Here is a 15,077-nt window from a genome sequence, read left to right as displayed (position 1 = left end):
TGTAAAATCTCATTTGCTATCGTCAGATGGTGTCAATGATTTCAGGAAACTGATGTACTGTTGGTTTCTCTTGACCTATAACAAGGAGCACTTCCAGATTCCCAGCTAACCTAAAGTACCTTTCTTTAGTGGCAATGCTATTTCCCATCTTCATTTAAAACTGATTTTAAGACCTCCTAAATTGCTGACCCTATCACCTATCAACATTTCTTTGAACAGAAGTTTGAATTTATGGTAATAGTAATTGGGATATCCTTATAAGCATTAAAAGATTGCTCTTACAGAGTTAAGCTATAATATCAACAATTAACAAATCTAAGGCAGGAATGTAAAATAACACTAAAGAAAATGAATCGGTCCTAGGCCAGTAAAATTGGTTGTAACCTGATTATATATACTAATGTAAGTTAAAGACTGAATCTGCAGGATTTAGCCAAGGAAGCTGAGGGGGAAAAAATGACTCCCAGAAGTATTTTGTCTACACCTATACATATGAAATCTAAATCCATGTCCATTCAGGCAAGAAGGAATCAAAGGACTTAACTATAACATACAAATGGCAATGCTATCTCTATTGTGATGCTGAATATATTAGGCTCTCTTAGTGTGATGCCATTAAACATCTGAATTATATAACTAACTCCTTTTGTTCAGATCCTTGTTCACCAAGTGACCTTGTTGATTACCCAAAATGATCTCCTCAAGCCAACTGGAGTGATCCTCTCTTGGTTGGGTTTTTTTGTTTTATTTTTAATAAAGGTATTGACATAAACTGGTCTTCTGATTTTAAATGCCAATTTCATAAACTTGTTTCATGTATGTCAATCCTGAGATATGGATCCACTCTAAATGTAGAGCCAATCAATTTTGAGAAATTGCAAGGCTTATGGCCAAATCCTGCATGATAACATTTCCCCAAGAAATGAGGAAATGTTATCCTGTAGGAACCTATCTTAGAAGCTTGTTGCATTTTTTGCCTCTGTTTCATTGTGCATCTTCAAATTTATATACTTTTGAACAATTCTTGGTGGTAAAAGGTGAGAAACAACTCACTTATCTACAATGGATATAAATCATGGTAAGTACACCATACTTATTTACTTCTAAATGCAAAAGGATTATTAATATCTCAAATAGATTCATTTGGACCCTGAAAGACAATATCCCTCTCTACAAAAACCCTAACATAGTTTTTGTGCCTCAGCATCAGCAGTGCATCACACAAAGTAACTGCTTAATAAATGTTTACTGGATCAATGATTGAAAGATGAAAAATATCTCTCTAGAGAGTTCTGAATCTCCATATACAGGAAATCTCAAAGTATTTCCATCATTAACATTCATTTGGAATTCTATGGTGTCTTGGGTAATCAGCACTTACATTTTTAAGATGGAGTTCTGTAATAGATATTTTGAGGTAATAAATATATCAATTAGGATGTATTTTTATATCATACTATATCACACTCTAGGTAATTTTACCCCAACAGGCACAATATTATAAACTTTAAAAAAATTAGCTAGGTATCAAATCATTTTCAAATAATATATATCATGTATGTATATTTATCTTCAAGTTTTTAGAAAAGCGCTGGATAAAAGTACTAAATATTTTGGCTCTTAAAGTGGCAGAACTGGCTAGCATGTAGATAACATCATTCCTCATGTATTTTAGATTATATTTATATAGAAATTTATATTTATATAGAAATTTATATAGATTAGATTTATAAAGAAATAGGTTACAGAGTAAAGAAAAATCATTATAGTAAAATCACTGGAGTGTACGGTATACATTAGCTTTATGATTTTTTAAAATAAATAACCACAGAAATTATGATATAAAATGTACCACAAAAATTTAAAGAGAAGGATTGGCATATTTTGTTCAAAATGCGGTTAAGTCAATCACATCAACTGATCCAACTTCTGAGACTGGCATAAAAGGACTCCATGAAACAGGGAGAGGGCATTGAAACCTATACTCACACATTTCAACATAGAGTCTTGACTTAATGGGGCAACTAGGAATAAAGTCACTGATCAAATGCTGGGACTTCCTTATGGGAGAATTTTTTTTAAGTCCTAAATTATTGTTAAAGTAATATAGTAGCAAAGTAACCAAATCGCAATCTATCTATGAGATTAGGAAAATTCACACTCCAGTCCATCTGTCCATATGTCTGATTGCCATCTTCTCAGAAATCCTACAGATGATTCAAACTCTCTGGATTCAGAACTAAACTAAACTACATCTTTTCCTGGAAACCTCTCTAGTATATACTATCCTCCCTGATGGAACCTACTGCCATTTATCCAATAATCGATGGATCATCATCATGAACTTCCTTCTCTCCTTAACCCTACTATCCAAGTCCTATCCACTTTGAGCTGCGAAATATTTCCCAAATCCTTCTCTTCTTTTTTATCCCCACTACCACTAGCTCTCACAACTTCTCACTCAACAATTGCAATACCTGTTTAAAATACTCCAGCCTCTAGACACGTCTCCATGCACAGTCTTTTCTCCCACAGTATGGCCAGTGTGATCCCACAACAATCAAGACAGAAGTCATCTGCTTTGTTAAATCCCTCGACTCCCCTGAAAATGAAATCCAAATTTTCTCCTATATACAGTATTCCATGATTTTGTCCTGATTGTCCAGAGTCATCTCTGGCCTCAAAGCCTATGCACCAACCTCACACTCTAGAAATACCAACTGCTTTTATTTCCCAGAACATATATTATTTCTCAGCTCCCATTGTGGATGCATCCTTTATACGGAAAAAGCCTTCCACTTCTCTTCTAAATCCTATTCCTTCAATAAGTTTCAGCTCAACCAGCCTCCGTCTCTAAGAAGACTTCCTGAACTAGTATCACCGTCCACTTCCCATTATAATCAGAACATTGAGCATACCATAGTATAATGCCCTGCTTAAATGCCTTTCAAACTAGAGCATGAGCTCCTGGAGTACAGTGTACTATTCACCTTTGGATTCGCCTTGCAGTGCCTGATGCATTAAAGGTAGTCTATAAACTTGCTGAATTAATCAATTAGAATGATGCTGCAACATGGCAAATGCCTAGAAGTGATAATTATAGTTTTTAAGCTTACTTCAAATTTAAAACAAATAAATTACCCCAAAATGCACAATTAGTAACAATCTGGCCTACAACATGATTAGGTATCATCAAATAAGAATTTATGGTATTACCAGAAGCATCAAGTGAAGTAAAATTTTAGATACAGACCTTCAAAAAAAGAATTGATTATAGATATGAATAGGTTTAAGTGGATTTCTTTCTTTTACCGTTCTTTTTTTTTTTTTAAAGATTTTATTTATCTATTCATGAGAGACACAGAGAAAGAGAAAGAGAGAGAGAAAGGCAGAGACACAGGCAGAGTGAGAAGCAGATGCCATGCAGGGAGCTCGACATGGGACTCCATCCCAGGACTCGATTCTGGGACTGGATCCCGGGACTCCAGGACCACACCGTAGGCCGAAAGCAGGCACTAAACACTGAGCCACACAGGGATCCTCTCTTTTACCATTCTTAATGACCAATATCTTTGGAGTACCGAAGGTAAGCAATGATTTCTTTACATACAGCCAACAACATAAAACTACACTCACGAACATTGAAACCTAATAAAAAGAATTTCTAACATACAGACAAATTCTACTTCTTTGTTAATCGAAATCTTCCTAGATATTAAATAATAGAAAGGTTTTTTTTTTCAATTTTTACTCTAAATTATTAGAAATCCCTATCTCTGTTCCACACAGTAAAAAGGAAAGAGCAAAAGACCTAAATTTCAAACAGAAATGGATTTGGAAATAAACTCTTTTTATTATGAGCCACTGATCGATGATAAAGTACCTTGACTGCTCTGAGCAATACCAGTAGTGATTATTTATTGAATTTAAGCATGTTCTTGGTGCATGCTTTGTGTATATTCATTTAAAACTCACAGCAGTCCACTGAAGCAGGTATGGCTTATCCCCATTCTACAGGTATGGAAACTGGAGCTCAGAGACATGAAGTAACATGCCTAAGGGCACACAGCAAGTTAATAGCAAAGCAGGAATTCTAACACAGGCATGTGTAACTCCAAAGCCCATATTTTTAACCACTTATAATCTGCTGCTTCTGTGCCCTATTCTGTATTATAAAATGAAGCATGGGCTCTGCGCTCAGCTTGGAGTCTACTTGGGATTCTCTCTCTCCCTCTGCTCCCACTCTGCTCTCTCACTTTCTCTCTCTCTCTCAGATAGATAGATAGATAGATAGATAAAAACTTTTTTTAAAATGGAGTAACTACTTCTCTCACAGAGCTATCATTGAGACTAAGTGAAATAATAGGGATCCATCTAGCATAGTGCTGGACTTCCTATATATACTCAATAAATTATATCCCCCGTCCTTTTCTCACTCGAGTGCTGATTAAACATTTATAATAAGGAATACATTGTTCCTAAATACTCCTTACCTCTTTCAAAGCATAGATAGTCTGTGTCTTGATTAATTCCAAAAGGAAAATGCTACCCAATCAATAAATATATTTGACCTAAATAGATATAAAGGGAAAAAAAAAAATCAAAGAAAAACAGCACATTCTATCTCATTTTACAACTGTGGCCCTGCTATTGATCTTTCAGAACTTCATTAGATCAAAATACATCAGTATTAAAAGTTAGGAGAAAGAACAAGGAACCCAGAGAGCTCAATTCATTGAAGCTTGAAGAAAGACTCCCAAAGAACTTCACCAATCATGTTACATTAAAAAAAAAAAAAAAATGTACTTCCAGTGGGAAAGACATATTTGACAAAGACAGAGACAATAAGGATAACACTTCTATAGGAATACAGGCCTTTATTCTCATGCTGAGGCAGCCTAAAAATGCCAAGAGGGGGAAATGAGGGGCAAAGACAAATATACAGCATTTCTGCTGTTAATTCCCTGCCCATACATACTTCCTTTAGTTTCCTTTTTTTTTTTTTTTTTTTTAAGTCACAACCACGATACTTAACTTTGATTGATAGGTGTAAAGAAATCAAATCAAACTCTTCTCCTAATTTCCCAACAAGTAAAAATTAAATGTAGGTTGGGTACACACGTAAACCTAAGTACAACAACTCAAAACAGTGAGTTTTTATATCAAGCCCATTTGGTGTTACATTAGGGTGTATCCCATGAAAATCCAACCAAGGGTGACTGCCAAACCAAGCTACAGAAGACAATTCAGAAAGCTGGTGAGTCCCATAATATAAACTATATTTTTTAAAGTGCATGAGAGCATCTGCTTAACAAGATTATCTGCTATCACTCTGCCCTCATAATAACCTTCCTCTACTTCTGTAATACAGTTTTGTCACTAAAACATGGGTCAGTATTGGACAAGGCGGACACACTGAGATAATGACATTATAAAGAGAGAACAGTTAAGTGATCTAACTAACCCGCAAGGTAACATCACAGTTTTTTTGGTCCAATCCTGACAACTCCCTCCTTTTGTTAAGAGACCTACAAGGTCAACCGATTTCTTCAGATCTCCATTTCTACATAAGAAAAATGGAAAACATAATATACTTCTGCTTCACTAGGCTCTAAAAATGGAAACTCACTAAGAAAAAAAATGAATGTGTAGCACTATGAAAAGAATAAACTAGATTCCCTGACCTGATTATTGGTCAGAGTCTTGTAAAACTAGAATTACTACTTCTTCCAATTCCATACATGCCACCTGGCCATCAAACTGACTGGTAAATAGTATTGACTGCAAAGCTGATCCATGTAAAAAGTCTTAAAGTAATAGAAACAAAATCTGTGCCACAGTGTATTTTCATACCATTAGCTATCTCCAAGGAACATTTACTTATTGGCATTATAAAAGTAGAAGATAAAGATTAATTATGAATTTTTGAACTTTAATTTCTTAAAATAGTAAGCAGCATGTATAGATGGAACAATTTGAAACCGATACTGAAGCAACTATGCAAGAACTGGAATTAAGCTAACCCAGAAACAGAAGGAATCACAAAGTAAGTAAGACTCATCTGAATGGCCAAAATACAATATGGATTATTTTTATATTGTTCTGTCTGAGTTGTCTGTCTCAGATTCTTAACTTCCAGAGTCTATTTTTAAAATCACTTAACACTGTGTATTTCCAGTAGCCATCAAGGCATATACTGTCATCCCTGACACCGAAGATTGTCAGCGGACTCAATATGTACACTAATGATCTCAGGCAACAATGCCCATCTTCTTATCAAAGAGATCCTATTCCATAAGAAAAAGTCTAAAGTTCTCTAAGAAAATTCATTCTAAAACACAGGAAATAACTACTGTAAAATGTTAAGATCAGTATTACCCTTTACTTTTTAAGATTACCTTACATGCTGAATTTTAAAACCAAAAGCCGGCAGACAATATAACATTTTTAGTTTTCCCCCAAGTTGCCAATGCTCTTTTCCTAGCACTGTCAAATAATGATAGCTGCTGTCATTATTTTTTATACAGTAGCTGGCAGCAAGTTGTACAGACACCCTTCATCTTAGAATAGTCATCAAATAACCTAAACAAATGACTAGGACCTTGTGGTAAAACTGACCAGTTTCCTAAAACCAAAAGAAGTGGTCTATCACAGGTTATTGATACTTTACTGCCAGAATGTTACTTTATGGGGAAAAAAAAAAAAAAAAAGGTTTTTTAATTCCTTTAAAGCTGTTTTAAAATAACTTTCTCCCTTGTACATATACAATCCTGTCCTTTCCTTGGTGCTCCTGGAGGCTATCTTAATCTATCATAAAGGTATTCCCATTTACTTTTGGCTTAAATACCTTCAATCAAAATTTCAATTCTGTTTTTGGACGCAACAGCCCTTCAGGAAGTGTATTTGAAGATATATATATATATATCCTGCAGAAAAAAAATAAGCTATTTTCATTTGATAAAGTTCAACAATGCATTTAAATGGATTTAGGAAAACCAGTCATCTCTGCCACAAGCAATTTGACAGGCCCAGCGCACACTCATAAATTATTCCAAGTTACAGAAAAACATCTGAATGATGGATTTTAGGTCTCTTGTTCTAAGTAAGAGACAAGAGTCCCTCTTTACTACTATTTGCTCGGGCAATCTAAAATGCTGATATTCTCCTAGATCTAACAGAAAGGAAAAATGGGTATCTTCTCCATCTAACACCTAAGTGGGTAACCTAGATACTGTAAAGACAGGCTACATAAAGGATGCAACAGACAGCTCTGAAGTGAGAGCCAAATATTTCACCTGCAACTCTTCGGAAAAAGAACGCGAAAACACATGCAGCTTAGCCAAAAACCGTATTAACATGGAATTGCCATAGGCTAGTAAGTTTGGGTAAAAAAAACAAAACAAAACAAAACTCTTGTACCAAACCTAATTTTACTGTTGTTGGCTGGGTGAGGAAAGCTCAAATGTGAAAAGCACAGTTCTTTTTTGTTCAAATTGATCATGCCCACACTCTGCGATGTTTACTTAAAAATAAATGGGTGAGCTGCTTTTTTGAAGAGTACTTGCAAAACCAAAATCAAATTCACAAATAAAGGAGCCAATTAACACGCATTTTCCTGCTGATATCCTAGTGGTGGGTAGGGGGTGATAGCTAAAAAGTCTATGATTATTCAAAGTTCCTCAAGTTTCTAAAGCCGGTACTTAAATCTTCTAAGAGAAATTTTCCTATCAATCTATCTTTACTCTTTAGGAAATGAAACAGAAATTACCAGAGAAATAAAAAAATCTATTGTACCAAGCAACTAATAACATTAAATGTTAAAATCTAAAAATTGTACTAACTACACTGTAGTAGTATAACTTGTCAAATTATAGCCAACTAGCCAAAAAAATAAATTAATGTTACAAGATCCATTATAAAAGATTAACATTATAATTTAATATCCATTCACTCACTCTCTATTAATTTTTCTTTCTATGTGATAAAGGATTTTTAACGATTGCTTCCAGAATGAAATCTCCTGGGAAATACTTCCCATTAATAAAAAGAAAACTTTTATATAGGTAAATTCATATAGTTCAATCAAAATTTCAAGTCAATAGCTACAACCACTTAAAGTTAATGAACTACAAAATGTATTTAATAGTACTTTATATACTTTTGCTTATACTTCAGAAGTCTTTACTATTTACAAAGTTAGTAGTTTTATAACAACCTCAAGTTTTGAGAACTATAAGAGGAAACTGGAAAGAACATTTGTTCTCTCTGGATAATCAGAATTAACTTGAGAATATGTTCATAGTTTAGTAGCTGATTCAGTTTCCTTTAGTTATTAAATCTTTGTTTAAAAAAAAAAAAAAAAAAAGCTAAGAAACTGCCTTACCCTCACATATTACCCAAATTGAAAACTTTTAAATTAAGTTATATTTACATATAAGTCAGATGTCCTTTCTACAGAAGAATTTAACACATACAAAAGTATAAGGGAAACACGGTATTTCATATTACGTTTGAGGAAGAGTAACAGAGCATTTGCACTTAATAACTAAACTGGTAAAAACATTATAATTAAGAGAAAACAAACCATATTCTTAATGAAGTATTTTGTCTTCTGTACGGACAGCAGAGAAGTTGCTCTTTTATTACCAAAAAACAACGTTTACTACATCAATGAATGACTCTATCAAAAATAGTAGCCCAAACTTGTCTATTCCTGCAAGTTCAAAACATCCTTCCTAATTTTCACAGTTCTCTGGAGAGGGTAAAACAAAACGCTTTCACTTTGTTAGAGAAATGGATTTAAATCAGGTCCATAAATTTCCAATTACACTTCACTTCCATCACTTTGGTGAAGAAACTTGCACGTATTAAAAAAAAAAAAAAAAGAAAAAGTAATACTGCAATTCTCCCACTGATGGATTAGCTTTGTACCAAGGCAATATAAAATTATTTCTTTTCTTTTTTTTTTTTTTTTTTTTTTCTGTGAAGAGTCCTTTGGAAGGGACTTGTTTCCATATTCTTTTATCTAACAACAACAACAAATCTAGTCATAAACCTGGCAAGTCAAAACAATAACCAGCAAAGTCTAACATTTCTTACCTGATACAGGTAAGCACCAGCTCCCAAATGCCACCTTGGGATAGGTCAGACTAGTAAGCAGGCTCATGTTTTATGATACTAGAATGAACAGGAATAAATCTGTGTTGTTCTTTCTTTAGCAAAATCTATAGCAGCTACTACACCACAATGTGAGAGGACCCTAAAGACCTAACAAATTCAAGTGTGTCGCTAGAGAAATAGGGAAAAAAAAAAATCATAAAATGAAGACTTACTGCTTGTCATGTGACTTGGTGAGGCGTGCTGTCCATTGGGTGTGCTTGAGGTGAGGTCAATTGCCATATTGGAGTGCTCTCTTTCAGGTGAAAGCTCATTGTCACCTGCTTTCACAAAATAAAATCTTTCAGTCTCTGTTCATTGTCACATAAAATCTAATTACCAACTTTGCTTCATACATGCAGAGGCATGCATAGCCTTGAAATTTTAATGCAATACATCTTTCCCTTAAAAGAAACTATCAGGAATTTTAATTTAGAAATATATAGCAAATGAATGAAATAATGAAGAGCCACCCCAGCCCACAATAAAAAAAAAAGAAATTACAAAATTTGATTATCACAATAATCTTAACTGTAAAATGAGGGCAACTGAAAGAGTTGATTTCTAAAGTATTTTTCTGTTGAAAAAATAAGTTTTCTTTGAACATCTAATTTAACTATTAAGCACAAGGTAATTTATAACGAGCATTTTCCAAAATGCTGAGTATCAGAGAGCTGGATGTCAAAAAAGGAAAGTTGGCTAAAAAAAAAAAGGTCGACTTAAGGAGCTTTCACATTATGTGTCAAAAAATTAGGTTACAGAGTAGTAAATATTTAGTACACGCCATATTAGTAGACATATATGTAACCTGACTTATTCTAAACTTAGAGTAAAATAAATGAAAACCCTCCAGTGGAAAAGTGTTGACCTGCTAAGCCAGTCACTACTGACTAAACATACTATCATTAATACAGTAGGTATATTCCTATTATTTCCCTCGTTTTGTTTCTCTGCTGGTATTTTTCTCAGACTCATTTAAAGGTGAAACTGTGAACAGACAGAAAATAAGAGTACAGAATCCCTGATTAAAACATAATTCAGAAGATAAAATACAGGCAACACAAATGCAATTTTATTACCAATAACAAATTAGTGAAAATGAATACTTACACGTTATATAGCCATCAATAGCCTCTGTTTCCATAGTCAAAGTGCAGTGCTGCAATACAAAAGATGATACCCTTAACACAATGATTCCTTTCAGTATCTGCCATTAAATGCTTAACTTATTTGAAGCTCCAAGCAGTTAGCCCATGTTGCTGCTCCTGCAACCTGTGCCCAAGAAACATACTACAGTACTGTATGTGCTCATTTGCAAGTCACTGAACTCTTTCTGCAAATGATCTGATTCCTGCTGGAGATAGGATAGGAAAGATAAGTGTGCTGTGAGATGGGCTGTAGCGAGAAAGGAATGACTCTGTTAATCAGAATTTACTTAAAGAAAAAAAAACAGGGAGGGTACACCTCAAATGTGCCAGCTTTCCCTGGGATTTAAGTATTTTACCACTCACTACTTCCCACAATCACACTGCAGTTTGAGGACTTCCCTGGTATACAGATAGCTCTATTCACAATTGTTGCAAGTTGGTTCATCATGTTCTAATAGGGAGGGGGGAGGACAAACAAACATAAGAAAACAAAACAAAACAAAAATTTAGTGCCCAAGTGTGTCTCGAAGGTTTCTGCAGCAGTCACCCTACTCCCAGACTTGTATTGACATTTTAGCCTACACTAAGTTCTGTGTAAGCACCTGTTCAATGTAACCTTAATTTCCTGCCAGACGAAGGTTGGATACAAATGCCAAGCCAACTTAATACATTCTGATTTTGAAAATTTCACCAACTTTTTTTTTTTTTTTTTTTTTTGCTCTTGGGAAGGGGATCACTTTTTCAAAAGTTTGGGGAATTATTTTCATGCACCAATGACACAAAACAAGAACTTAATTCTCAGAAACAAAAGTAAATTGTATGAGATGACACCCCCTAGCTTTGATTTCACATAATGAAAAGATCGATAAGCTAACTGTATTCTTTGAAGGAAAAAAAGTTTAAAGAATTGACACGTCCTGAGGAGATTTTTACTTTCCCTCCACTCCCCCCCCCCCTCTGGCCCTGGTCCTTTTTGCCTTTAGTTTCAAAACTCTCACTGCACCAGCAGCTAAATTATTCACAATGAGCCATTTCTGTATTGATCGCCAAGTATATTTAGCCCTGGCTCCTGGAATTTCTCCATTACTTACTGGAAAACAGGCAGCTTCACTTCTTGTCTCCAAAACCACTTCCCTTCTCCCTCCCCTCCCCTTCTTCACCACCACCCTCCCCACCTCCTCCCCCCCCCCCAAAAAAAAAAAAAAAACTTTTCTTTCTTTCTTTATGGAATCATCAGATCAAATTCCCAACTCAGTCCCTACATAGCACTTAAATTTCAACCTGCTGTACTGTTATCAAATTCTTTCAAATTATGATTACATAAGGCTTTCAAGAAAGGCATCCGTAAAGTTTAAAAGGGGGAGCAGTTTCCTCGGATATTTTACAAATGAGTTTATCTCTTTAGCCCTGCACACACAATTTAACACACACATATTCAAAAAAAGAAAAAGAAACGTCAGGGAGAAGCGAAAGAAGTCTGCCCCCATCAATGAAATGGTTACTGACCCTCAGAAGAAGGAAAAGAAAGAAGAAAAAAAGAAGAGGAGAAAGAGAAACGAAATGTACATACAAAAGAAATTGTCCTTTGATTAAAAAAGATTCATCACCATTTCCAGCTCTGTCGGGAGATCTCAGCTTCTTCTAACCCCTCAAAGAGGAGGTGACAATGTCGGGCTGAAGATAAACGGAGAGAGAAAGAAAGAAGTTTTTTCTGTGTTTTCCCCCTTCTCTCTTTCCCTGCCTGGCCCCCTCCACGCCAAGCCCCCTGCAGAGTTCAAGGCGAGGAGGAAGGAAAAGCACTTTACAGGTGGGTCATTCCGAGCCCAAATCCTGCAAACAGATCGGCTGATAAACAAAACCAAGAAATGAGAGAGAAGGAACACCCCCCTCTCCTCCTCCTCCTCCTCCTCCTCCTCCTCCTCCTCCTCCTCCTCCCCCTCCCCCTCGTCCCTTTGGGATGGTCTAGTAGGAAAAGTCACTCAGGAATGGCACCACGTACTTTCAGGAAAGAGGAAAAAAAAAAAAGAGGGAGAGAGAGAGAGAGAGAGAGAGGTCAGTCAGTGCTACAGCAATGCGATTAACCAGAAGAGAAAAAACTTGATCCACCGGTTCCTTAAGAATCGACCAAAAGCTAAGACAAGAAAACTGAAAGAAAAGGTGGGGGGGGAGGGGGGGGCGGAGGGGGGAGGCTGGTAGGAGGGGAGGGGCGGTCAGATCGCAGCCGGGAGCCTAGGCCAACTGCACTGGGCGGCTTTTCGCCCTGGGCACACACACACAAAATAAAATAATAAAAATAAAAGGGGGAAAAACAAAAAAAAAGGAAAAAAATTTTAAAAAAAGAAATCAGATCTTCATGCCACCTCTTTCGCCCATACTGGAACCTGTCAAAGTGATTGAGCGGCTGCCTTTGCACATGTGTCATGCCAGCTTTTTTTTTTTTTTTTTTTTTTTTTTTTGCTTTTTTTTCCCAAGAATTCCAACAGGATCTGGATATTCCCTTCCTTCCACCAGGACGGCTGGCTGCAAGGGATCTCAAGCTACCCGATCTCTCTCGGAATTCGAGTCAAAACAAAGCACGGCGAGCCCAAAGCCCTGACAGCTGCGGAGCCGCGGGCGGGCGGGTCAGCATCCCCGCAGGCCGGTGCCCCGGGCGGCCGCCCCCGCCGCCCCCGCCGCCCCCGCCGGCCCCGCCGCCCCGCCGCCCCGCTCGCCGCCGCGGGCTCCCTCCCTCCGGCCGCCGCGGAGCCGCCCGCTCGAGCGGCCGCCGTATTGTCACCGGGACCGCTCCACAGCAACAAGTCACTGGATCACAGCACAGTGCAAACCGAGATGCTACAGAATCACGCTTAACTTTGAAAACACTCCCCCCCCCCTGCAAATCAGACACGCACATTTATAGACCATCTATGAACCAGAAGACAAATAAAACCAGAGCGGCTCTTCCCCACGCCAAAGCCGAGCGGAGATTTACCTCAGCAGTGCATGCAGTAAAATAATCCCATCACCCTTTTGTTTGTGTTTACTGTTAGTGTATCGCCTCTCTCTCTCTCTCTTTCCTGTGCCTAACGTGTGTTTGTGCACTGCGGTGGGTGGTGGAAACTAAGGCAGTGGATCTGGAGCTAAGGGTAATCCTGTTTTTACTTCCTCCATCTTCAGCGAGGAGCAGGGTTAGCCCGGGACAGCTGGTCAAACCCCGAGAAACCGATCCGCCGGAGCCGGAGCACATCTCCCCCGCCGGCCGGGCTCGCGCAGACGCCCGCGGGCGGAGGGCGGGCCGGCGGCGGCGGCGGCAGTAGCGGCGGCGGCGGCGGCGGCGGCGGCGGCGGCGGCGGCGGCGGCGGCGGCGGCGGCGGCGGCGGCGGCGGGGCCCGGCGCGCGTGCGTGTGGGTGCGTGGGTGCGCGAGCGCGCGTGCGCGGGTGCGCGCGGGCCGGCGACGGCGCGTGTGCGCGGGGCTGCGCTCCGGGCCGCTCGGCGCGCTCGGCAATCGATTACAGGACAAGTGCTGCCCGGCGGCGGCCCCGCGGCGCGCGCACCGCCTCGCGCCCACCCGCGCGCCCCCGCCCCGCCCCCCCCCGCGCGGCCCCCGGAGCCCCGCCCCCCGCAGCGGGCGGGGGGGGAACCAGGTAACCTGCGGCCCCCAGCCCGCCCCCCCCACCCCGCCCCGCGCGCCCCGAGTCCTAATCGACCTCACGTTCTCCGCCGGCCGGGAAGGAGGGACTGCAGCGGCGACCGGAGGTCCATGCCGAAGTTTTCTTTCAAACTGCGATTGGCGACGAGGCCGCGCGAGGGGAGCGGGGCTGCGGCGTCCACCCGCGGCCCCGGGGAGCCCCGCGCGCGAGTCCCGAGGCAGCGAGGGCGCGGAGGGAGGAGACGGAGCTCCACTCTGCAAAGTGCTTCACGGTGCAAGTTTAAAATTAGAGCGTTGGCTTCTGCTTGCGGCCCCCGGGGCTGCTGCGGCGTTCACCGAAGCCCGAGGGGGGGCCGAGGGTCCCGGGGAGCTCGCACGACCCCCCGGGGCGCTGCCCTCTGCACCGCCAGGTACAGCACAGCCTTCCTACCTCCAGAGAAGCGTCGTGGAGCGTCCTGGGGGAAAGAAAAAAAAAAAAAAAAAAGCATGTATCTTCTACAAATAGTAGCATGGAGCATCTAACTTGACCGCATTTGCAAAAAGAGGGAATAGAGGCTTCTATAATTAAAGGGAAAAGGAAAATGAAAGGAGCTGAAAATACTGAACTGTGGAGTCTGGGTGGCTTGAGTTTGAAAACACATGAAATTATCAGGACTGCCAAACAGCATTTCTGAGAAACCGTATCACAGATTGTGAAGGGAATCAATGCTGCAAGAGTTAGGAGGAGGCATCGTACTCCTACTCCTTTCAAGAATCCCAAAAATAGTCGCGGAGAGTTTTGGGTTTGTTTGGTCTTTTTTTTTTTTTTTTTTTTTTCCTTCCCTGCTGTGGAAAGAGAAGTGCTACACTGAAACTAAAAATCATCAAAGTAGATCTTAAACCCTAGTCTGTAGGTCTGTAAATGGTTGGATCGTGTCTTTAGATAACGAGGTGGGAAAGGGAATCCATTCACATTAATAAACACTGAATAATGGTCACCGTGGGATTTGTGTAATAACTGTGTATATAAGTCGTATAATGATTACTTCTTAAGAGTTTATTTCAAAAAAAAAAAAACTTAAGGGTCTTTTTTTTTTTTTTTCGACGATCGTACAGAGAAGCTCGTTTTTGAATTATGGAAAATGAAAGTTGGTGCCCTAGTGCA

General features: G+C 39.3%; 1 protein-coding gene across 12 annotated transcripts in view; it reads right to left on the bottom strand.

Annotated features, from left to right (window-relative positions):
* IKZF2 (IKAROS family zinc finger 2) overlaps nt 1–13,531 on the bottom strand; it is a 153,945-nt gene extending 140,414 nt beyond the window's left edge. For 2 of the 12 annotated variants that reach the window (XM_077885540.1, XM_077885550.1), the window contains exons 1-3: nt 11,912–12,181; nt 10,267–10,315; nt 9,333–9,440 (exon numbers count right to left, since the gene is read on the bottom strand). In XM_077885540.1, the coding sequence (XP_077741666.1) occupies nt 9,333–9,440; nt 10,267–10,315; nt 11,912–11,914 (160 nt within the window). In that variant the 5' untranslated portion in view covers nt 11,915–12,181. Of the gene's footprint in view, nt 1–9,099; nt 9,304–9,332; nt 9,441–10,266; nt 10,316–11,874; nt 12,182–12,664; nt 12,939–13,275 lie in introns of those variants that run through there. The other 10 variants (XM_077885542.1, XM_077885551.1, XM_077885544.1 and 7 more) reach the window with 9 other exon arrangements.
* Between the last annotated feature and the right edge of the window lie 1,546 nt (nt 13,532–15,077).

The sequence above is a fragment of the Canis aureus genome, chromosome 36 (genome assembly GCF_053574225.1).
Source record: "Canis aureus isolate CA01 chromosome 36, VMU_Caureus_v.1.0, whole genome shotgun sequence".
Taxonomy (NCBI): Eukaryota; Metazoa; Chordata; class Mammalia; order Carnivora; family Canidae; genus Canis; species Canis aureus.
This window is presented reverse-complemented; position numbering and strand designations above follow the sequence as displayed.